The sequence below is a fragment of the Marmota marmota genome, unplaced genomic scaffold (assembly GCF_001458135.2).
Source record: "Marmota marmota marmota unplaced genomic scaffold, marMar, whole genome shotgun sequence".
In the NCBI taxonomy this organism is placed as follows: Eukaryota; Metazoa; Chordata; class Mammalia; order Rodentia; family Sciuridae; genus Marmota; species Marmota marmota.
In genome coordinates this window covers 46,192,332-46,216,225 of record NW_026000005.1, presented here as the reverse complement: position 1 = coordinate 46,216,225, position 23,894 = coordinate 46,192,332, and the positions used below count along the sequence as shown (strand labels likewise).

General features: G+C 35.4%; 1 protein-coding gene across 1 annotated transcript in view; it reads right to left on the bottom strand.

Moving 5' to 3' along the window:
- Positions 1 to 23,894, bottom strand: part of Psmd1 (proteasome 26S subunit, non-ATPase 1) — a 94,352-nt gene that overhangs the window by 9,408 nt on the left and 61,050 nt on the right. Inside the window, exons 17-23 of the mRNA XM_048808728.1 lie at positions 21,204 to 21,318; positions 18,349 to 18,465; positions 11,757 to 11,859; positions 6,171 to 6,340; positions 3,649 to 3,741; positions 2,311 to 2,397; positions 1,379 to 1,525 (exon numbers count right to left, since the gene is read on the bottom strand). Of these exons, the coding sequence (XP_048664685.1) occupies positions 1,379 to 1,525; positions 2,311 to 2,397; positions 3,649 to 3,741; positions 6,171 to 6,340; positions 11,757 to 11,859; positions 18,349 to 18,465; positions 21,204 to 21,318 (832 nt within the window). The remainder of the gene's footprint in view (positions 1 to 1,378; positions 1,526 to 2,310; positions 2,398 to 3,648; positions 3,742 to 6,170; positions 6,341 to 11,756; positions 11,860 to 18,348; positions 18,466 to 21,203; positions 21,319 to 23,894) is intronic.

The following is a 23,894-nucleotide window of genomic DNA, read 5'->3' as shown; positions in this document are numbered from 1 at the left end:
TTTCTAATGATAAATCATCTTCTGATCTTATTAAGGATTCTTTGTACATGATGAGTTGCTTCTCTCTTGCCGCTTTCAAGAGTCTATGGTCTTCAACAGTTTGGTTAGTATGTGTGTAGGTGTGGATTTCTTGAGTTTATCATTTAGAACTGATTGAGCTTGAATGTACCAACTCGATTTTCATCAAAAATGGGGAAGCTCTCAGATATTTCTTCAAATATTCCTCTACTCTTTTCTCCATCTTCTCTTTCCTTACTTCCAATTATGTGTTAGTATGGTTTATAGTGTTTCATAGGTCTCTGAGGCTCTGTTAATTTTGCTTTATCTTTTTTTTTTGTGGTCTTCAGAGGAGATAATCTCAATTGACCTATCTTTGAGTTTGTCATTCTTTTTTTTTTTTTTTTTAAGTTTTTTAGTTGTAGATGGACACAATATTATTTTTTTTAATGTGATGCCGGAGATTGAACCCAGTACCTCACACATGCTAGGCAAGTGGTCTATCACTGAGCCACAACCCCAGTCTGAGTCTGTCATTCTTTATGCTGCATACTCAAATTTCTCTAGGAAATTTCTCATTATAGTTATTGTACTTCTCAATTCCAGAATTTCTATTTGGTTATTTTTATAATTTATAATTTTATATTATATTTTTATAATTTATAATTTTAATAATTTATAATTTTTATCTCTTCAATGATATTATTTGTAAAACATCATTCTTACATTTTCTTTTACTTCTTTAGACATAGTTCCTTTAGTTCTTTGAACACATTTAAGTAGTTGGTTTAGCCTGCTTATGTCTACGCTTCCTCAGGGACAGTTTTTATTTATTGTCATTACTGTGTTATATTTGTTTCTTTCCATTTTTTTTAAAATAAATTTTTATTAAACACTAAACATTTAAAATAACATAGCAACTCTAAGGGCTGGGGTTGTAGCTCAGTGGTAGAGCACTTGCCTAGCATGTGTGAGGCACTAGGTTTGATTCTCAGCACTGCACATAAATAAACAAATAATTGTGTCCATCCATAACTAAATATATATATATATATTTTAAAAAAATAACATAGCAACTCTATAAGACAGTATGTGTGGCTCTGTGATCTATGTTCCTAATTATTGTGCTGTATTAGGAACTTCTATGGCCTAAGTCTGTAGTAGAAGAGAGGAGGAATTTGTAGACTTACAGAGACAGGAAAAAAATTCCTCCCAAATGTATATGAAACAGGGGAATGTTCTCTCTTTTGCTAAAAGGAAGTTTTGAGTACTATTGACCTTGCTGCAAGGTTTTGGAGATTTCTCTTTCTCTATCAATTTTTCATTGTCTTAGAGATAATATTCCATTGACTCCTCTAGCTAAGAGCCAGTGGTAACTTACTGGTTTGAAAGGCTGGTATCTGCAGGTCTCTGGCATGGTTAGGACTTTCAGCTGGGCAGGCATCACTCGTGCGGGGTTATCCAATAACTGGAAGTTTGGCTCAGGTTCTTTTTTTTTTTCTTTTTCTTCTTTTTTCTCTGCCTCATCCTAAGGGGGAAAGGGTGGAAGGCAGTTCAATAAAGGCTTACTTCTGTTCCATATCACTGAATAATGTTTACTGAGTAACTATTAGGAGCAAAAGGTAGTGGTAGACATAATGAAAGTACAACTAAAATGATACCAAACTCACATGAGGGAGGGAGAAAACTTTGCTTGGGGATGAGAATGTTTATTTAACTTGGGTTTAAAGGATGAGAAGTTTTTTTTTTTTTTTTTTTTTTAAACAAACAGAAATCATAAAGAGAGAGTGCATTTATTTATTTATTTATTAGGTACCTGGGATTGATCTCAGGGGCACTCAACCCCTGAGCCAAATCCCCAGTCCTTTTTTGTATTTTATTTAGAGGCAGGGTCTCACTGAGTTGCTTAGTGCCTTGTTTTTGCTGAAGCTAGCTTTGAACTTATGATCCTCCTGCCTCAGCCTCCCAAGCCACTGGGATTATAAGCATGCACCACCGCGCCCAATAAGAGGGTCTATTTAAACATTATAATTGTTTCCCTGAAAGGGCCTTTTTGTCTCCTACCAATATCTCATTTTCTGCTGAATAATCCTACTCTGTCCTTTAAAACCTTTTTTAATTGTCATTTTCTCTAGGAACTCCTTCTTTTCCTGATTTGTATGCTTCTAAGTTTCCTAAAAATAGATAGTTTCTAGAGGCTTATAAGTATATATAATTCTATATGCTGGAAACAGGATGGTTATTTGAAAGAAGTTAAGAATAAGATAATAGTGTTCAACTAAGGAAGAATCTGGACCACAGATGACCACTTACCACTTCCATTTTCTCCTCCTCCTTTTTTTCCTTTTCTTTTTCCTTCTTTTTAGCCTTGGCAGTGATAGATAATACAGCAGTGGAAACCTAGAGAAAGTGAACAGGGTAAATTGTTGTAATCTTACCAATATACAATCATGTAAGCCCAAAGAGAACTCAGTCCTAAAATACTTTCCTGTTTTCTGGCAGTATGTATTATAAAGAACAAAATATCAGAGAATAAATGCGAAAAGCAAGCGGGACACTATTAGCATAATTTACTACGTTCATCACCAGGTGACTCTTTAGCTCTTGGAGGTGATGTCCAACATAACTTTATTTTTTTCTGATTCATATCCTGGATATGAATCCATTGTTATTTATTCTGAAAGCGATCTATATCTTTCTTGCTTTAAAGGGAAAACATAAAATTTCCTCTCATCCAGTTTTGTTTCAGACCCAAAAAGAGGGGGTGGGAGGAGGTCTGAAGGAGCTGATGTAACAAAATGTTATTACTAAAGGATATTCGTTACCTGTCACCCACAAATGTGCGAATTATATAATTACCCTACTTACACACAGAATTTATGGCAAATAATCAACAACTGGCTAATATGGAAACATTAATCTGAAACAAAGAGTAACTTTCCTATACATAAGATGTCATAAAAAGATAATTTTGCTCAATAAAACTTGACAGGCAAATGTAACGTATTTAGAGAGTTATCAATGAGTGCAAACACCATTGGTAAGAATACAATTTGGTGGTATCTATTTTGAAAGGCAAATTAGCTAATATCTATATAAATAAATAACATGCGTTATTTTGATCAAACCATTTTGCATCTAAGATTCAAACCAATAGATTTACTTGCACAAGTATTATATGTGTAGTCTTTCATCCTAGCCTTATCTGTGTAGTGACAAATTATGAATAACCTTAAAAGGACATCAAATAAAGAACTATAAAACAGGTGGCACATACATAAAAGCACTGCTCTAAAGCTTTGGGGAAAAAAATGAAATCTTTATACATTGAAAGCATTAAAGATATATTGTTGAAGTGGAAAAAATAATATGTAAAACTGCATTCAGAGAATGATTCCATTTGTTGTGTAAAAAAAGTTCTGAATGTGCACATAAACTTTCATAGGGATTCACAAGTTGTGACTATCTAGGACTTGGCTCTTGATGTGGGGCTTGATGACCAAGAGAAGGAAAGAGTTTTTACTTTATATTCTTGTGTAATTTAGACTTTAACATGTTATTTTAAAAACATAAGTCATTTAAAACAAACCCAAGTGAAATATTCATGTCCTCTATAGGAACAAATGCTACTCAAAGGAACAAGGAACTCACCTTTTCTTTTTCTTTTTCTTTTGGTACTTCCAGAGGGGCAGGATATGCAAACGTGGATGGTTTACAGTTGGATTTATATTGAACTTTTGGCATCTGAAGGAAAAAAAAGAACTTTTTGCTCCCTCCATTAAAATAATCACTATTAAGATTTAAGTATTCTATGTTTTTAACAAGCATTCAGGTGCAAGGGAGACCAGGAGTTTCCACATAACATTCAATTACAGATCTAATCAATGTGGTCACCTCTCTCTGAAAGGTGTGTTTTCTTTCTGTAATTTAACATTCTATGTAATCTTTTTTTTTCTTTTTTTTGGACTGGGCATTGAACCTAGGGGCACTTTACCACTGAGCTATGGTCCCCAGTCCTAAATTAGTTTTTAGGTGCTTTTACAGAATTATCTGCATTTTCCTTTACGTTCCTGAAGCTCTGTGCCTTCTTTCCTGACATTCTGCCCTGCTTCAGTGGGTTAATTAACAGATCAGATGTTACTTCCTTTGTAAAGTGTGTCTACCACCAAATTTCATGCCACCAAACATTCATGTTCCCTTCTTGCACAGCACTGACAACTAACCCAAGTCTATAGACAGTTTCCACACCATATAATCATGGCTTATAAATCTACATGTGCCTAATGGCAAGTTAGCTATCTATTACCTACTGAGCAGATTGAAAGTTCTCTAGCCTACACTTTTCTCTATTACTTAATTTGTATCAATGGAAAATGGTAATGAGCACCTTGTTTACTAGGACAAGGAACCTTATCTTTTCCATTCTGCTTTCACTGTAAAGAATGAAAACAGAGCCAGGTGTGGTGGCAGAGGCCTGTAATCCCAATAACTCTAGAGGCTGAGACAGGAGAATCGCAGTGGGTCAACCTCATCAATTTAGCAAGACCCTATTTCAAAATAAAAAATAAAAAGGACTGGGAACCATAGCTCAGTGGTAAAGTGCCCCTAGGTTCAATACCCACTATAAAAAAAAAAAAAAAAAAAGACTACATAGAATATTAAATTACAGTGTTAAAAGTTAGGGATTGAGAAACCAAAATATTCTTGTTTTGAGAAATAAAAATTTAAAATGTTTACAAACATAAGCACTTTTAGTACCAAAACACTTGATGAAGGATAACTGGCTATACAGCTATGCTGAAAAAAATCAATAAAATGAAATACTCAATCAGCCAATTTTTAGCCTAAAAAACTTTCCACTCTGAAAATTTAATGGAACATTTTAACAATAGTAATGACCAGATGTCATTATTTAAAGGTTAAAAGCCCTTGACCTTTAAAGAAGAACAAGATGAATCATTAGGTCACAGGACTGAGAAAAGACCTAAACACCATTAGGAATATGATTAAAAATGTGATGACAAAGCATGAAGGACCTTAAGTCTTTGACCTGTTTCATTTTGTCAGATTCCTGGATTCCTCGCTGTTGGTTTTATTTTCTGCCACTACCAAAGGGACAGCCTCCTATTTTGCTTTTCCTTGTAGCATAATTCTTTCTTCCATCTGTCAGTCTAGTATCATATAACTCTGAAATGTGTACTTGTTTCCATCCTTCATTCCTTATTGATATTAAAAACTTAGTTTAGAGCTGGGTGCGGTGGCGCACGCCTGTAATCCCAGTGGCTCGGGGAGCTGAGGCAGGGGGACCAAGAATTCAAAGCCAGCCTCAGTAAGAGCAAAGCGCTAAGCAACTCAGTGACTCCCAGTCTCTAAATAAAATACAAAATAGGGCTGGGAATGTGGCTCAGTGGTTGAGTGCCCCTGAGCTCTATCCCTGGAACCACAAACAAATAAACAAACAAACAAATAAAATTTAAAAAAGAATTTAAAAAAAGAAAAAATAAATTTTAAAAAAATTTAGTTTAGGTCCTTATTCTTCCTTGCCCAGGTTATTTTGCAAGAGGTTTCCACTGATTCTAGAATGACCTTCCTTCCGTCCCCTTTCTCTTGCAGTAGTGTAGATTGAACTCAAAGAGTTTTACACTTGTTAAGGAAAGCACTCTATCACTGAGCTATGTCCCTAGCCCTCAGAAAGAGTTCTCTAAAATACAAACCTCATGTCATTTATCTGTATAAAATCCTTCAACAGCGTCTGCAGCCTTTATTAAACCAATCACTCAGTGGTCTATAAAGTCTCTTCCTACCTTTGTATTATGCCCCCTCTTAACATTTGATTATTTTATTATTTTATGTATGTGTGTATTTATGTATGTATGTTGCAGATGGACATGACACCTTTTTAAAATTTATCTTTATGTGGTGCTGAGACTCGAACCCAGGGTCTCACACATGCGAGACGAGTGCTCTACCATTGAGCCAAAGCCCCAGCCCCAACATTTGATTTTTATACCTCCTACTGACACACTCCACTTGATGCAGTGATGACTCAACTTGAAGGGAAGACATGCTACAGATGAGACGCTAACTCATCTTTAAAATTTCATGGGAATCCTTATGAGTGGGTGGTGGATATGAACAGGATACACCATAAAGCTGAGGTTTCAAAAACATACCTTTAAGTCCTTGTTAAGGCCAATGACACAGGTAGGGGTATAAGCCAATGACAGGAAGTGTGAAAGAGGAAACCAGAACCAGAACTGGGTAAAGACAAGGACACCAACCACAGAAGGCATATGAGTGTGCCCAGTCCTGGACTGTAGAGAGATTGTGACATTATGACCACCTGCAGAAAAAAAGAGAGAGAGAAATCATAAATAGCAATCCAGCAGGGCAATAACAAAAACTTCAACAAATTACTTCTAACTATTGCACTAGGGAAGCATCTGATTTTTATACTTTAAGAGGACACAGGGCAAATCTAGAACTTCTTTCTCTACAGGCACATATATTATTTTTTATTTTTTTATTTTTTAGTTGTAGTTGGACACAATACCTTTATTTTATTTATTATTTTTATGTGGGGCTAGGATCGAACCCAGGGCCCCGTATGTTAGTCAGGTGCTCTACCATTGAATCACAACCCCAGCCCTACAGGCACATAGTTTTAAAAAGTAAACCTGAGGGGCTGGGTGGAAGACACACAAGTGGGAGTGTGTCAGTAGGAGTTGTAAAAATCAGTGGTAGACTGCTCGCCTAGCACCTGTGAGGCACTGGATTCTATTCTCAGCACCACATTAAAAAATAAAATAAAGATATTGTGTCCATCTACAATTAAAAAAATATTTAAAAAAAAAATAAGCCTGAGCTGAGTGTGGTGGCACACACTTATAATTCCAGCAACTCAGGAGGCTGAGGCTGGAGGATGGCAAATTCGAGGCCAGACTCAGCATTTTAAGACCCTATCTCAAAAACAAAAACACCTACTTCTTGCTAAAAACAAAAATAAAACAACACAGAACTGAGATGTAAACTTTTCAATTATACATAACACATGCTATAAAAATGGGACTTGTCTGTGCTTACTCAGGATCCTAATTTGATTTCCAGGGCTGAATTTCTGTTGTTTTCAAGTTATGTCTCTTAATTGCAGCACTAAATTAAATAGCATTTAATTACATTTAATTTTCATAAGAATCAAGAGTCTACAGTTCACCCAAATAACTGGGATCTTCTTAATATTCTACTATAAGCCATTCATTTTAAAACATGGCCTAAGTTGCTGAGGCTGGCCTTGAACTTGTGATCTTCCTGCTTCAGCTTCCCCAGTCATTGGAAATATAGGCATGTGCATTCACCCCCAGCTTATTTAAGATTTTTTTTTTTTTTTAAAGACACACTTAAAATTTGGGTTGGGCTCACCCGTAATCCCAGCAGCTTGAAAGGCTGAGGCAGAAGGATCACAAATTCAAAGCTAGCCTCAGCAACTTAGCAAGGCCCTAAGCAATTTAGCAAGACCCTGTCTCAAAAGAAAAATAAAAAGGGCTAGGGATATGGCTAAGTGGTTGAGTGCCCCTGAGTTTAATCCCTTGTACAAGAAAAAATTCTTTTGGTTTTCTATAGTTATATACATTTATTATCTGATTATATTCTCCTTACTTACATTCACTGAATGCTTACTCTCTACTGAGAAATGTGCACAAAATACTGAAAAAGATCTTGAAGAGCCTTTGGTCTAGTGCAAAAGACAGGTAAACAGATAATATAAAATAAGATACATGCACTGTGATAGCTATGAACTGGGCGCTGCTGAGAACACAGCTAAGCCTGATAACTCAGGGGTGAGGGACAGGACAGAGGAGAGGGAGAGGCTGCAGGGAGCATGAGCCATTTGAAGGTTTGAAGCTGACTTTCTTCATCACAATGAAATCCACCTTCTTCGACTTAGAAACTAAACTAGCTTTTTGTTCTAACATTCTGAGACTTAATAAATCAGAGTTTATCTTATTGATTGTAATAACAGTTTAACATACTTCAATAATAAAACTTCTTAATTTTCAGCTTTTCTCCCTAAAGACACCAAAAAAGTGTGTTCTCATAAATGTCGTTCCCTGGAAGGTGTCCTCTCCAGATCTTCTCTACCACTACTAATTTTTACTGAGATCAGGCATGAGGCAAGTTTTTTCTAATGCAGTTATACAACATTGTTTTACTTAAGAATAAGATGTTAAAAAATAGATACAAAAATAATTTCAGGTACTTTATAACACTAAGTACCCCAAGCAAAAAACATTATAATTAAAAAGAAATCAAAAGAAGCATCAAAATTTGATTGGTCCATGACACAGCAAATAGAACAGAGCTGAAAGAGAAAGGAAGGTGGGAAAACCAGAGAAATATCTTTCAATAATGGTGGTAGAAAAATATAGCTGAACACAGAATTCTCCTCCTCCTTATTTTTTAAACTAGGGATTGAACCCAGGGTGCTCTGGGCTACATCCCCAGCCCATTTAATTTATTTAAAATTTTTTTTTAGTTGTAGACAGACTTTATTTATTTATGTATGTGTGTGTGTGTGTGTATGTATGTGTGCTGAGGATCGAACCCAGGGCCTCATGTTGTGTGAGGCAAGCGCTCTACCACTAAGCTACAACCTCAGCCCTCATTTTATTTTTGAGAAACAAGTTGCTAAGGCTGGCCTCAAATTTGTGATCCTTCTGCCTCCACCTCTTGAGTCACTGTTACAGGCATATGCAACTGAACCTGTGCCCCCCTCAAATTCTTAACAAATAACTATTACAGAAAAAGCCAGGAAAAATCTGTAGTGCTTAATGAACAAGTCAAAGGTTGCAGTCTAAAAAATATAAACTTCACAAAGTGGCAGCTAAAAGAAAAAAGATTAGAGTAGTAAAATGTTACTTCTAAATCCTGATTTAAAAATTCATTACAAAAAAGCTAATTTGAAAAGGCTATATGTTGTATGATTCCAACTACATGATAGTCTACAAAAGGCAAAATTATGGATTCAGGGCTGGGGATACAGCTAGGTGATATAGCACTTGCCTAGCATGCACAAGGTACTAGGCTCCATTCTCAGTACAATAACAACCACAAAACAAAAAAACAAAAATCTTCCTATGGATATAGTTCAGTTAGACAGTATGAATATATTCAGGAGATATACAGCATGGTGAAATGAATATCAGCTTGATTTAATTGTTGTATAACAAATACATATCAAAACATCATGTGAATACCTTGTAAATACATACAATTTCTATCTGCCAACTATACCTAAATAAAAACAAAATTTTAAAAAAGATACAGCATGAAAAGGTGACATCAATTTTGATTCCACAGATATTGAAAAAAACAAAAGAATATTATGGAAAGTTTTCTCTCCATAAATTCTAAACTGCATTTAAAACTAAAGGGTGGGGCCTGGCGTGGTGGCACATCCTGTAATCCCAACAGCTAGGGAGGCCGAGACAGGAGGATCACAAGTTCAAAGGTAGCCTCAGCAAAAGTGAGGTGCTAAGCAACCCAGTGAGACCCTGTCTCTAAATAAAATACAAAATAGGGCTGGGGATGTGGCTCAGTGGTCGAATGCACCCGAGTTCAATCCCCAGAACCAAAAAAAGGTGGGAGGCCTAGCTCAGTTTAAGAGCAAGGCCCTGGCTTCTATCCCCAGCACTGAATAAATGAATAAATACTGAACCCAAACAAATCACAACAAAACTATAGGGACAGTAAAAAGGTCAGTGGTTACCAGGGGCTTGCGAGGAGAGATAACAGGTGGAGCACAGGGGATTTTTTCAGGAAATGAAACTACTCTTTATGGCATTGTTATCATATATACAAGTCATTAAACATTGTTGAAACCCACAAAGTGTGTATAATACCAAGAGTGAACTCTAACATAAACTAGGGACTTTAGTCAATAATAATGTATTAATACTGATTCTGCAATTATAGCACCCACTAATGAACAGGGAAGCTGGACAGGGACATGGGGACACATGGGAAACTGTACTTTCTGTTCAAATATTTCTATAATCGACAAATTTAAAAAGATAAATAATTAAAAATTAACTGCTGATAAAACCAAGAAAATTAAGTGTTGATAGTTGGTAAAACTCAGACATGAAAACAATAAAAGAAATGGTGGTAAACAACAAATCCATTAAAATATGGAACTAAGACCATGTACAACTATAAGAATTATGATTTCTGAGGACAATGCAATATAAAATAAAAAATATTGGTAGGCAGTAAAGAATGAGGAGGAGAAACTATGAGCTATTAATGTCTTCACTGTTTATACATGAGAATTAATACTATGTTAAATCTAGCTACAAGGAAATGTGTGTAAATTAAAGAGAGAAAAAGAAGTTTACTTCTACATTTAAAGCTTAAGCAGAAAACTCTTCTTAGTGAAAAAAGAAACAAAAAACCACAATTGGACAGAGGGATTAAAAGAGAACATTTATTTCAATAATTTAGGAAAAAAGCACCAAAGTCCTAAGATGAAAGCAAATAATAAAGAGCAAAAATAAAGAATTAAGGGGAAAAATGGTTGAATAAGTGCAAAAATTAAAAAAAAACTGACTAATCTAATTAGCAAAAATAAAATAAACCAAATTAGAAAAGAAATTATTTTTTAAAAAGACCATATATCAAAAATGATAAAAGAACTCTGAAAACTATATGATAAAAACATTCTCAGCAAGCAGAACTCCCAAGAAATTAGTAACATAAAATTAGACAATTTTAATCAAAAAATCAGTTTCTTTTTTGATCTTCTTCATTACAAATATATACACATTCCTAGTTGAGTGAGAAAAGAATGGCTTTAACAAATATGGCTAAGGGCTGGGGGTATACCTCAGTGTTGAAGTCTGGCTCAGCATGCATGAGACCCTGGATTCAAAATGCAGTACCAAAAAACAACCCCAAACAAACCCCACAAATATGGCTGAGTGTTTTTATTAGAAGAAACAGATGGGTAATATATATGAAAAAAACGATCCCCTAATAATAGCATTGCTATAAAGACCCTGAGATGCTGTAACTTACCTTTCAAATTAACAAAAAATTATTTAAAAGTATAAGAAAAATAATTACATGTGAACAATAAAGTAGGTATATGCTCTTTTCTTTTTACCTTACTGAGATGGCACCAATAATAAAATTAAGGAATATAGCAAATGAACCACGTCTAAGGTACTGATGGACACTATCTTTTGAAATAAGCTACAATATAATGGTGAAGAATGTGAATTCTGGAGACAGATTTGTACAGAGTGCTGAGTATTTATTAGGCAAATGTTCCACGTATCTTATTTTAGGAGTGATTCTGGCTTTTAAAATTTGTCTAAAACATAATCTTTTCCTCAAATATTTTTTCAATGTCAACTTGTTTAAAACATGTATTAAGAACACCAGCCAACACTCCCTGGGTACTTTATACATGACAAGCACTATTCTAATTGCTTTCTCTGTATTTTTAGTCTTTCTAACATTATGAGGGAGATTTTACAAGATAAGCAAGCAGAAACAGGGAAACAACTCTACAAACTTACATAGCTATTATGTAAAGGATAGGATTCAACTTTTAACAACTCTACTAAAAATTATCTATGAATGTCAGACTCCAATTTTCTCTAGAAATAATTTGCCTCAAACTGAATTTCTACTGTCACATAGCTAGATTTGGTATAAATTAATCAACCAACCAATCTGGAAGACTTAAAAACAGTTACCTGCATCCAGTATTCCCTGGGCCAGAATAGCGCCAAACTTGGCCATGACATCATCATGCTTATCATTGATGACTTTGGAATACAGCTGTCTGAACTGATTCACCTAAATAAGCAAGACAAAGAATTATCATCTAATTCTAGTATTTGCTGTTCCATGTTAGACAAGTCAATCAATTGCTAAAACAATAATGAGCTTTGAGTTTCACAACACTGGAAAAGAAAGAGAAATGGACCAGAAGTGAAGGCTGTGAACAGTTTCCTGCTAGAAACCACGGGTGCTATGACTTCTTTGCTATGGTATGGGAGCACTGGTTCTGTTTTCAATCCTCATTCCACAGTGGATGAATCAGGCTCAAAGGATTGCTGAATGCAATTTCATTCTGTAACACTTTTAGTCAACAGGCCTAAACAATCCAAGCTAATACTAAAGCTTTCATTGCACTTTGAATTACAGCTATGCTGCTTACCATCAACCCTGAAGATTTCCTAACAGGCATAGTACTTCAGTTCCATCTTAAAGTAAACTATCCTTCACCAAGGCTGTGTGAGGTAAATAAATGTATTCACATAGTCAGTAAAGATTTCATTATGCTGGGGTTAGGATTTGGTTCAGCGGTAGAATGCTTGCCTACCATGTGTGAGGCAATGGGTTCGAGCCTCAGCACCACAAAAAGATAATAAAGGTATTGTCCATCTACAACTAAAAAAAAAAAAAAAACCCAAAAAACTTTCATTATGTACACATTTTCTGAGGACTTGTCAGAATCAGCATTCTTATCAAAAGGAACATACCAAAATAGAAAATGTGCTGACTCATTTATGCAGAGATTACTGGTATTTTGGTTTGCTTCTTTATGTTTTTCTGCATTGTCTAAAATTAATACGTATTAGTTTTATAATTAAAATAAAATTTATAAAATATATCTTTATGAATAAAGTAAGTGATTGGCTGGCTGGCGATAAGAAAACTATTTTATACTTCTTCCAAGTCTAACACTTCTGTTTTCCCAACAGTGATTTTCAAATGGTAGGTCCCCAGGAAAAAGTCGGCTCGTTCAAAAACTCATGGAGCTCCCCATATCTGCCCAAAGCAGAAAATATCAAATTTGAGTATCCTAATATAATGATTTCACCTGCATTACACATTCTTTCAGAATCTCTTCCCCTCTTCATCTGTCTTGGTTTGAGATGCCACACTGTGATACAGTGAGAGAGTAACAGAACCAGACAACCTTGGCTTATGAATATTTCTGTTCTTTTAAGTTTCTTAAATTACTAGCTTTTATGAGTATTAGTTTCTTCATCTGTAGGGGATTATAGCATTTATCTTTCCCGACTCTTGTAAAGACTATGTAACATATATGTCATGTGATATGTAGAAGGTATTTCAAATTTCAATAAGCATGTCTGTCTTCCAAATGGGGTCAGAATCCTACCGGTCCTCCTACTTCTTTAAATTTTTTTTTTTTCCCCCAGTTCTAGAATTGAACCTAGTGCCTCTTGTATGCTAGGCAAGTGCTCTACAACTGAGCTACTTCCACAGCTCTTTTTATTTTATTTTGAGATGGTATCTCACTAAGTTGCCAGGCCTGGGATCCTGTTGCCTTAGCTTCCTAAATTGCTGGAATTACAAGCATGAGCCACCATACCTGGCCACTAATCCTTCTCCACTGTTGTCTCTACAATCTAAATACTGCTAAAAAATAATGTTTCTTAAACATAGTCCTCATTTTTTATTCACAGCCTACAAAAAAAATAATAATAGTGAAAAAAATATCCTAGCATATGACCATTTTAAAGTCAATTCTCTAAGCCTTAACTTTATAAAACTCAGCATGATTAAATCATCACAAAATTCCCTTCTTGTTTTAAAAATCCTGAAGTTTGATGCTTTTATTCTGGTTCAACAGGTCAAATTCCTTTGATCCTGAACTTATTTTAGATGAACACTTACATTACCTTATATAGGATGGAAATTTTATGTGCTAAAGGTTTATGAAATATTTCATGAACTTACAAAAAGAAACACTGGACAAAGCACTGTATGTACATTACAGAGGAGAATCTGAATATAAAATTGTATCCACAACAACAGGAAATCATTCAGTATAATTTAAAAATGTATTTTTAAGTTAATGTAAACATATAATAGACTTATTCAGTTAATATTAATTCTTTAAAAAAGCTACGTTTGGAGGCTAGGGTTGTGGCTCAGTGGTAGAGTGCTCGCCTAGCATAGGTGAGGCCTTGGGTTCAATATTCAGCACCACATAAAAAAATAAAATAAAGATATAGTGTCCATCTAAAACTAAAAAATAAAATTTTAAAGGGGTGGGCAGTGAGGATGTGGCTCAGGGGTTAAGTGTTCCTGGGTTTAATCCCTGGTACAAAAGAAAAAAAATTCACTTTATTTCCTTATTTTTATTATTATAGTTCTTGGTAAAGAATCATTATTTTAGTTGAGTTAAGTGTCTTAAATTTGAAAGACAATTTAAAACACCTCTCTATTCTCTCTGTTTTAGGTAAGGTAAACAACTTGCTTGCTGCCCATCACAATTAAGTAGTGGCAATCAGGGTGAGGATCATGGTTTTCTAACTCAAATTTCATCAAGAACAGTATATGCCCTCCTCCAAAAGAAAGATAATTTGTAGGAGAAAATAATATTAAGTTTCCATTTTATAATATGATAAACCCCAAAAGGCAATTAAAATCTTAGGCTACTCTGTGATCTAGGTGTGTGATTGTATATGAATCCACCTTCTCTAAAATCATGCATTTTTAATATTTATCATATTCTAAACTCTATATGATAAATACTGCTGGGAAAAAATTCTACTCTTAGATGTCAGGGAGAAAGGAATAAGTTCTTCAGGGTCATTTCTGATGAATCATGATGGCCCAAAAAAGTATAATCTATCCAAACCACAATTAATTTTTTTTTTTTAAGATAGAGGGAGAGAATTTTTAATATTTATTTTTTTAGTTCTCGGCGGTCACAACATCTTTGTTTGTATGTGGTGCTGAGGATCGAACCCCGGGCCGCACGCATGCCAGGCGAGCGCGCTACCGCTTGAGCCACATCCCCAGCCCCCACAATTAATTTTATTACAGCAGAAGCTTACCAAGCTTGGCTAAACATAATCTTACTTCCAAAAACGGTACTTGTCAATGGCGGGAGAAGCTTCCCTAGGTCAGAAAGTAGGCCAGGTGATCTCAGACAAGATCCCTCTCTTACATTGTAATTTTTTTTTTTCTTGGGGTACTGGGGATTTTAACCATTTTAAAGTGTGTATTTCAGTAGTGTGAAGTAGTATGATGTACATTTACATTTTAGGGCCTTACTTGTCTTTTTTTTTTTTGGTACTTGGGATTGAACTCAGGGGCACTTGACTACTGAGTCACATCCCCAACCCTTATTTTGTATTTTATTTAGAGACAGGGTCTCACTGAGTTGCTTAGTGCCTCCCCATTGCTGAGGCTGGCTTTGAACTCATGAGCCTCCTGCCTCAGTGTCCCAAGCTGCTGGGATTACAAGCGTGCGACACTGCACCCAGCTTACATTAATTTTTAAGTCTGATTTTATACATGATACTTAATATGTACCTGTTCAAATAATTGCTAAAGATGGGTTTCATTTAACAAGAAAAACAAGATAGATGCTTCATAAAGAGGAAAGTTGGGTTCCTGAGAGAATTCAATTCCAAGAACCTACAAAAAAATACTATTCTAGTTAAATGTGAACCTCTAAGAGCTTTCTAAATAGAGTTTTTAACAATCCAGGAGTGTGTACATGTTCCCGGGTCTACATTTGTATGAGTCATGGAAAACTTATATAAGTAAAGCAAAGATTTACTGGAGTTACCGAAACTAAGGCCACAATGTGTAGAGCTAAGTGTTAGGTATGTGACATATATTAATGATTTTACAAAACATTTCCTTTGGAATTTTTTCCCATTGTGAATCTCACAACATATCTAAGAAATTTCTCTTCTGGATTCCTTTCACGGGAGACAGGGGGTGTTATCATTTTTGGTGAAGTTAACACCTGATCTTTGCTTCTCAGCAGTTTCTACTTCATTTCATGAACTGCTTTGCAAATCTCCAAGTAGGACTCCAGAGACTTGAGAATTAAGCCCTCTTCAGAGGTTAACAGCTTTTCCTTCTGGACAAAATATGCCAAACCACCCTCAAGAATATCAATTTTGTCTTGTTGGCAATTATCAGATAAAGCAAAGATGGTATAAATGGTAGTACAAGAAGTTCTTTATCACTTGTTTAATAACAGAAAACAATGAAACAGAGCTTAAACTTTAGCTGAATGACAACTTTACTCTAGGGGGTAGTGTTTCCTGAAACAACGTTGAGTTTTACACTATCATACATAGTTTTGTCTTTGTAGTCAGTAGTGTACACATTTACATTTGCCTACCCAGTTTATATTAATGGCCATGGCTATATCAGTTCATTTCTACATTCCTAATCAGTACCCCAGATTTTGATACAACCTGAAGATAGGAGTGTGCCCCATGTATCCATACCAGCTAAGGTCAATCTACTTAAAGAGAGCAATATAACTTGGAATGATTAAAAATATTAATTATTTAAATTGCTGTACCTTTTCACTTTTTTCTTTCATTCTTTTTTTGGCGTGTAGGTATGGGCATTGGGGATGGAACCTTGGGCCTTCAGTATGCTAGGCAAGTGCTCTTCCACTGAGAGATACACCTAAACCTCTTTTCACTTTTCTAAATGTGAAATTTAAGACTGAAATGCTTTTCCAAACCAAATAATCTACCTGCAAAGGATTCTGATATTGTTGGAATCTGGGTTACACATACAAAAAAATCAAGGAAATCCTACAACAAGGATGGGAAGATAGTAAAACATTTGTTGACAATACAAGTAACTTGAAAGCAACACATGAAGTCAAAGTGAAAAGATATCTCTCTGTGACTGAGGAGGTGCAGTCCATGGCCTAAACTTGCTTCTTTAATGACATTCTTCAGTTGGACAACCTCCAAAATTTCAACAGCAGATCAAAAGCAGAAATAAAAGCTACTCATAGCCTCTATATTTAAAAAGAAAAAGAAATGTGGTCTGTGTTTGGAAAGATGTTTATGGCTCTAGAAGATAACAGTATATTAAGCAGTACATTATAAAATAGGATGAGAGGTCAGATCCTATCTATGCTTAATATGATATGAAAATCACAGTAACTGCTTAGAATCTGAAATTTATTTTAAAAAGTTCTATAAAGTTAGAATGAATAACCAATGTGTTCTGGATATTCTTTTCCATCTCTCCAAACTTAATTTGCTGAAAATGAGGTTGTTCTATATCTGCTTGAAAACAGAAAGGCAGAAAACAGAAAGGCAACTGTTTACTTCTGTTTCCGATTTTTTAACCTCACATACAAGCAGAACACAAGGTTGTTAAATGCTCTTTTAATTAACATAGTTCTAGCTAGCATCAAACATGGTAATTTTGGTACATGCAAATAAGTTACATGCATTTTGTATTTCTAAACAGGATGGGAAGTTTTGGCTGAAGCAATAGGATACATTAAATATCAAACACTAAAATGAAGTTTATAAGATTGTCATATGGAAACTTTTAAACAGATGTCTTAAAATTTGTTATGGAAGTCACCTGAAGATGGTTTCTTAGGGAAGTTGGATGGTGAATCTTTCTCCCACATTCTAAGTCTAGAAAAAGGGGCTTCAGAGGGATCTCTTAGAGCACTCAATACTTCAGGGGTCATTATGCACTGATGTCTGACAGAGTGAGAGGCATTAGTACTGACAGCCTAATGCATTCCCACCCCCAAGAAGGGCAAAATACACAAGCGTTTCTATAAAGCAGAAGGCATCAAGTGGGAAAGAAAGCCATCTTGCAGCCATCTGAAAACCTTGCCCAAGAAGATCACCCTGAAGAGCAATGACAGTCCACACAGAATATGAACATACTTTTATTTATTTTTTTGGAACTGAGGATTGGACCCCCAGGGTTGCTTTTACCACTTACCCACACCCTCAGCCTTTTCTATTTTTTTATTTTGAGAGAGGTTCTTGTAAAGCTGCTGAGGCTGGCCTCAAATTTGTAATCCTCCTGGAATTACAGGTGTGCACCACCACATTTGGTTGGGCATACTTTTTATTATTGTTATTACTGTTTTGTAGTGCTGGGGATTGAACCCATGCGAGGCAAGCACTCTACCAACTGAGCTATATCCCCAGCCCTGGGCATACTTATTTTTAAACTGAGATTATATGTAACAAATAAAGTGATGCTAGGATTTTTTATTGCCCCAGAAGGATGGGTCAGAAAAGTCATGGACTGATTAAATTTGCATTCTCTGTCAGAGTAATGAGTCATCCCAATGAAAAAAAAAAAATTAAAGAACAGTGAGAGGCACCCTCCCCCCAAAAAAGAGAGAGAAAATAATATATATTTAAAGTTTTCCTCTTTACTTCCTGTGACTTCAGTATTCACCATATTTGAGGTTAAAATGTCCTTAGAGGAAGGAAAGTCACTAAAGAAAAGCCCAAATCAGCTCTTTCCCTTTTGCAGAGAATTTCTTTGTTTGCTCACCTTGGGACAAGTGATTTCAGTCTGCTGGATCATGATGAGGGCGGAAGCTATGAGAGCCCCTTGTCTCACATAATTCACAGGGTCATTTGTCATTGGTTCTAGCAAATTAATTGCTTCCTGAAAGCATTAAAAATAACAACTTTAAACTGATATAGCCAGATTTTCAGATTAATTACAATCACTCTAAGTCAGTATTTTCATCTAATAGGGTAGTAATAATTTAAGACTACCTGAACAAAATAAGTCAGAACTGAGTGTCTTTAAGTTTCAACATAATTGATCATAAGTGAAAAGAAAGCTTTAGAACCTGGGTGTTCGTGTCTTAAGTAAACAAACTGTAAAGAAATTACGAGAAAAATTATTTAGAGGGCATTAACATTTGTTAAGAACCCATTATTTTTTAGGCATAGTACTAGATATTTTATATATTCCAAACCATATAATCCAATTAATACTCAAAACAAAAAACCAACAACCAACACAAAACAATATTTATGAACAAAGAAACCAAGAGTTTAAAATGTTAAGAAACTTGCCCAGAGTCGCACGGGTATCAAACCCAGGCCAGTGTGGCTCCAAAATGCATATTCTATATATATATATATATTTTTTTTTTCCAACCTCCTTCAAATACTAAAATCTTATGTGAAAGGTAGTAACAGATGATTTTACATGACCTAATTTTAAAAATTAAATCAAAACAAACAAAACCAACACAAGAAACAACACAAACAAAAAATATTTTACTTAGAATGGCAAAACAAATTAAATAGACCAGAAAGGATTTCATGACACTACTTTTTTAAAAAAAAATATTTATTTTTTTAGGTGTAGATGGACACAACATATTGCATTTATTTTTATGTGGTGCTGAGAATCAAACCCGGGTCCTGCCCATGCTAGGCAAGCGCTCTACCTCTGAGCCACAATCCCAGCCCTCATGATACTACTTCTTAAGATCAAAGGTAACGAGATTTTCCAAACTGTCTACCAGTATTTCCCAAATAATATATTCTTCAGTATACTGATTTTACGAAAAAAGGATTCTTTGGCTAAATAAGTGGGATGACATATATAACCTCCTCTTGCAGACTCAAAATGTAACATGGTATCAAAGGCTCTAAGCATGTGCATACCACAAGGCTTTAACACAACTTAAATCAAGAAACTACACACTTTGTCTCAGCATTTGTCCACTGTTCTTGACCATGAACTTGTTTGTCCCATACAACTGCTATTAAGACCCTTCCATGTGGGAACTGCCACTTTGTGATGCAAAGTTCCCTATAAGGTTCTAAAATAGGAATAAATCTGGAAGGACCAGAGAAATGGGTCTACAAAATTATTAAACTTATTTCTTAATTCAGGATGTTACTTTTCAAGTATCCTTCATTCTAAGACAAAAAAAAAAAAAAAAGACTAAATTTAATCCTTTTTTGGAAAATGACTTTAGACTCCTCTACATGTAGACTTACATATTTTAAAAAACAGAGCTCTTAACATATAATACATATACCAGAGATGTGTATTCTTTCTTTTCACTTCACTGAAAAATATTACATTGTGCAGAGGAATATGATTTCAGCCATTTGTTGCTGATATTCTTCATGATAAAATGTAATTAAATTTCTGATGTACTAGTCAAGTCATAATTAGGCCTCTCAGATGTGTAATACAAATTCAAAGGCATATTTGCAACAAATTGATGTTTCAGGTTTTTTTTTTTTTTTTTTTTTTTTAATTTTCGGTGGACACAACATCTTTGTTTGTATGTGGTGCTGAGGATCGAACCCGGGCCGCACGCATGCCAGGCGAGCGCGCCACCGCTTGAGCCACATCCCCAGCCCCTGTTTCAGGTTTTTAATCAATAAAAATAATTGAACATCAAATCTCAGTCAGATATGTACTGGTACCTAGATCACACACATTATCTAGAAATAAAGCAGACTTGGTTAAGATGAGTAATAAAATTTTTCTATTGAATTAACATGTCAGATGCCATGTTTCAAAGAACATTTGCTCCTAGATATAATATTAAGTTTAGAATAATCTGGAAAGAAAAAAATCTCATTTACATTTAATTTATGAGGCCTGACATAAATGTCAACTAAAGACCTGAGGGGGAAATACTTAGTAAAATCCACATCCATTCAAATGTTCTAGAAAGTAATTTGATGACATGAAACAAGAATCTGACTTCTAGGAATCTATTCTATATAGGCAAAACAAAGAAACAAACATAACCCTATTATTTAAGCAGTGCATTTCTTTATGATTCAACATCTTGCCTAACCCAACTCTTTATTCTGTTACTCTTGAGGGATTAACAAATACCAGGTTGCCTACTAAGGTTAGTGTTGAGAAGGGCTGGGGATATAGCTCAGTGGTAGAATGCCTGCCTAACAAATGCAAAGTCCTGGCTTCAATTTCTAGCACCAAGGGGGTGGGGTGAGGGGTAGGGGTTATAGATGAGAAATAAAAACAGTAAATAAGCAGTTTGCTTAAAATAGAAACATTATCAAATAAACTGATTTTGTTGGCTTCAGATGAGAAAGTGGATTTTCATAATACTAATTATACAAACACAGAAAATAACCATGTAAAACAACCTGAGCAGTTCTTTAAAATAGAAATTCAGTGTCATCGTTTCATATATCCACATCGTGTGACAGTTTGTTCTTAAGTGGCTTTGGGCAACCCCGTATAGCAAGGTGAGGAAGTACTGGAGAGCTTTGTGAGGCAAGTTCAGTCGTAGAGATCACACTATACTTGTGTTTTTACAGCTGTTGCATAAACTCTTCTGCAAGGGAAAACAGTCTGGCGCCAGGAAAGAACTCACTGGCTCTGAGCTTTACCTTGTTTCCTGTACCAGCACAGCAGATCCCCAGGGCCATTGCAGCTCCATAGCGTACGTGAGGGTTGTAACTCTCTGACAACAAAGAAACAACACTAGGGCACTGTTCAGGGGTCCTGAAGAGAGACGGAGAAAATGAAGTCGTGTTATAGATAACATATTATAAATCAAACAAGAGAATTTTAACCATTTTTTTCTTAAGTCAGGAAATAACTGAATGTTTAACAAATAAATTGCAGAATTAAAAATCTCCCGTAGACTTCTAATTAATAATAGTAGAAATTTATTTTCTATGTTCAGAGAATGTGTGCAAAAAAAAAAAGACCATATCAGGGATCCTCCATCACAGTTCTGCATTCTAGTTGTTCCTGGGTGCCCTTCATGGGGCGGGGGAACAGCCATGCGGAAAACAGCACCCAGCTCTACAGCCACTTTCCTGTTTCCTGGTCACTCCACTTTTTGTTTCAGCAGACAGAAATCATTTATAGAGACTTGTGGATGTTTCCACAGCTTCATGAAATATTTAAATAGCACAGTATTATTTTAGTTACAGATCAAACTGGTAAGTATGCTTTCGTAATGAGGAAATTCTGACTTTTTTTTGCCTTTAGCTATTTTTTGTTGTTGTGGTATTAAGTGTCAACAAAAAGTTGTTGTTTTCTTTTTCTTAAAGACAATCCTGCTATGAATAAAAACAGTTTATTTCTACAAACCAATTCCCATCTAAAATTCTAAGCTGGCACTGTCCTCTAACCTCAAATTCAAAATGTGTGGCAAATTCTAATTTCAAATGCAACAGTGCCAAGTTTACAAAAGCTAGGTCTAGTAAATGAACGCTATGATATAAGGGAAGGATGGAATACTTCCACCCACAGTTGAGTCTGTCACGCTTTTCTAAGTGTTCTCTGTCTGACCGCGCTGCCTTATGTAAGTGATTCTGGAATTAATAGCAACAATATCGAAAAACAGTATGGTGAAATAAAAAGTAATGTTATAGGAAATAGAGGAACTCAATTCTAGTCTTAACTTTGCTAATTTTTATGTTACATTACCCAAGTCATTTAGGTTTTCTTTGTAATTAGAGACAGATTTTTTTTGACTATTTTGCAGTAATAATACAAAAATGGGTGAGCAAATAACTGAAAATATAGTAATAACATAAGCTTTCAAGTTAATGCATAGAGATAAATAAGAGTAAAACAGTATGTATCTAAAACTGGGTCCTGGTTTAAACTCCCCCAGGATTTAAAGGTGTGATTATCTGCCAATCAGCTGACACAGTGGTTCTAAATTACTTTTTGGATCAGAGTCATGCCCCCTCCCCAAATGTATGGCTAAACATAATTTTGGAAGTCTAATTTTTTAAAAAAATATTTTTTTAGTTGTTGTTGGTCCTTTATTTTCATGTGGTGCTGAGAATTGAACCCAGTGCCTCACACATTCTAGGCAAGCACTCTACCACTGAGCCATAACCCCAGCCCCTGGAAGCCTAATTTCTAACTGTAAAATGAGGTAATGTATTCTCTGAGGTTTTAAAATCTAGTTCAAATAGCATCTTGTAAAGAAAATGAAAACACAATCAACTTTATTACTCTTAAGCATTGTTACCACCATTAGGTACAAAATTGCAGGTTCAATAAGTAAAAACATTACCCAATCCCTGGTATATAATTCAGGCGTGTACGTGTGTATGTGTGGGTTTTTTGTTTTGTTTTGTCTTATGGTACTGGGGATCAAACCCACTGCCTCACACATACTAGACAAGCGCTCTGCCACTAAAGTGTACCCTAAGCCCTATAATTAAGCTTCAATGAAAAAAAGTTGTAACTTTTGGTTTTAAAAAAAATAAAATGTCTTGGCTTGCAGCTAACAGCCATCTTTCCAATGTTATTTTTTGTCTGAACCTTCCACAGGGCAGGGATTGTGCAAGGCCATACGCACAAATCACTGACATATCATTCGACAATAAACTGCACATATGAGTTCCTTTCTTTCACTTTTTACTGCTTTTTACTGTTGTTTCTTTATTGAATGTTCTGTGCAATTTCTACATTAAATCATACTGATAAATCAAGATGTTTCCAAGGACACCCCAGCAACCCCAATCTGTTTTCACTAGTGGAGGAAAAGCAGCAGAAACATTGTTTTTTGCAGGAATCAAAAAGGTAACTTCTGAGGCTATAAACCTCAGGTAGAATTATGAATTTATAATCCTCATTAGGTAAATGCCAGTGTCAGAAGAAATTCAATCCTGAATTTCTAAGGGCTTGTTGAATGTCTTTAACCAAATATGCCAGACACCTCAGTCAACATACAGAATCCCACACAGAAAGAGGAATCAAGAAGGGCATCTTTCCCCTATACCTCCTCTCCTCACACTGTGACCATTCCATTCCTTCCCTCTCCACACCTAATCAGCCAGCAAGTCAAGTGAAATCTTTAAGTCTTAGTTCAGGCCTTGATCATTTCTCATTGGAATTAAAACAGTGATTCCTGAAATAATCTGTCTCCTTTTGTTTTTCTTCAGTTTGTTGTGATAGAAAGAACACAGGCTTAAAATCAGAAAGATCTAGATTCCAGTGGCTGGAGATGTAGCTCAGTGGGAGAGCACTTGCCTAACAGGCCCAAGGCCCTGGGTTCAATCCCCAGAACCACAAAAAATGAAGGAAGGAAGGAAGGAGGAAGGGAGGAA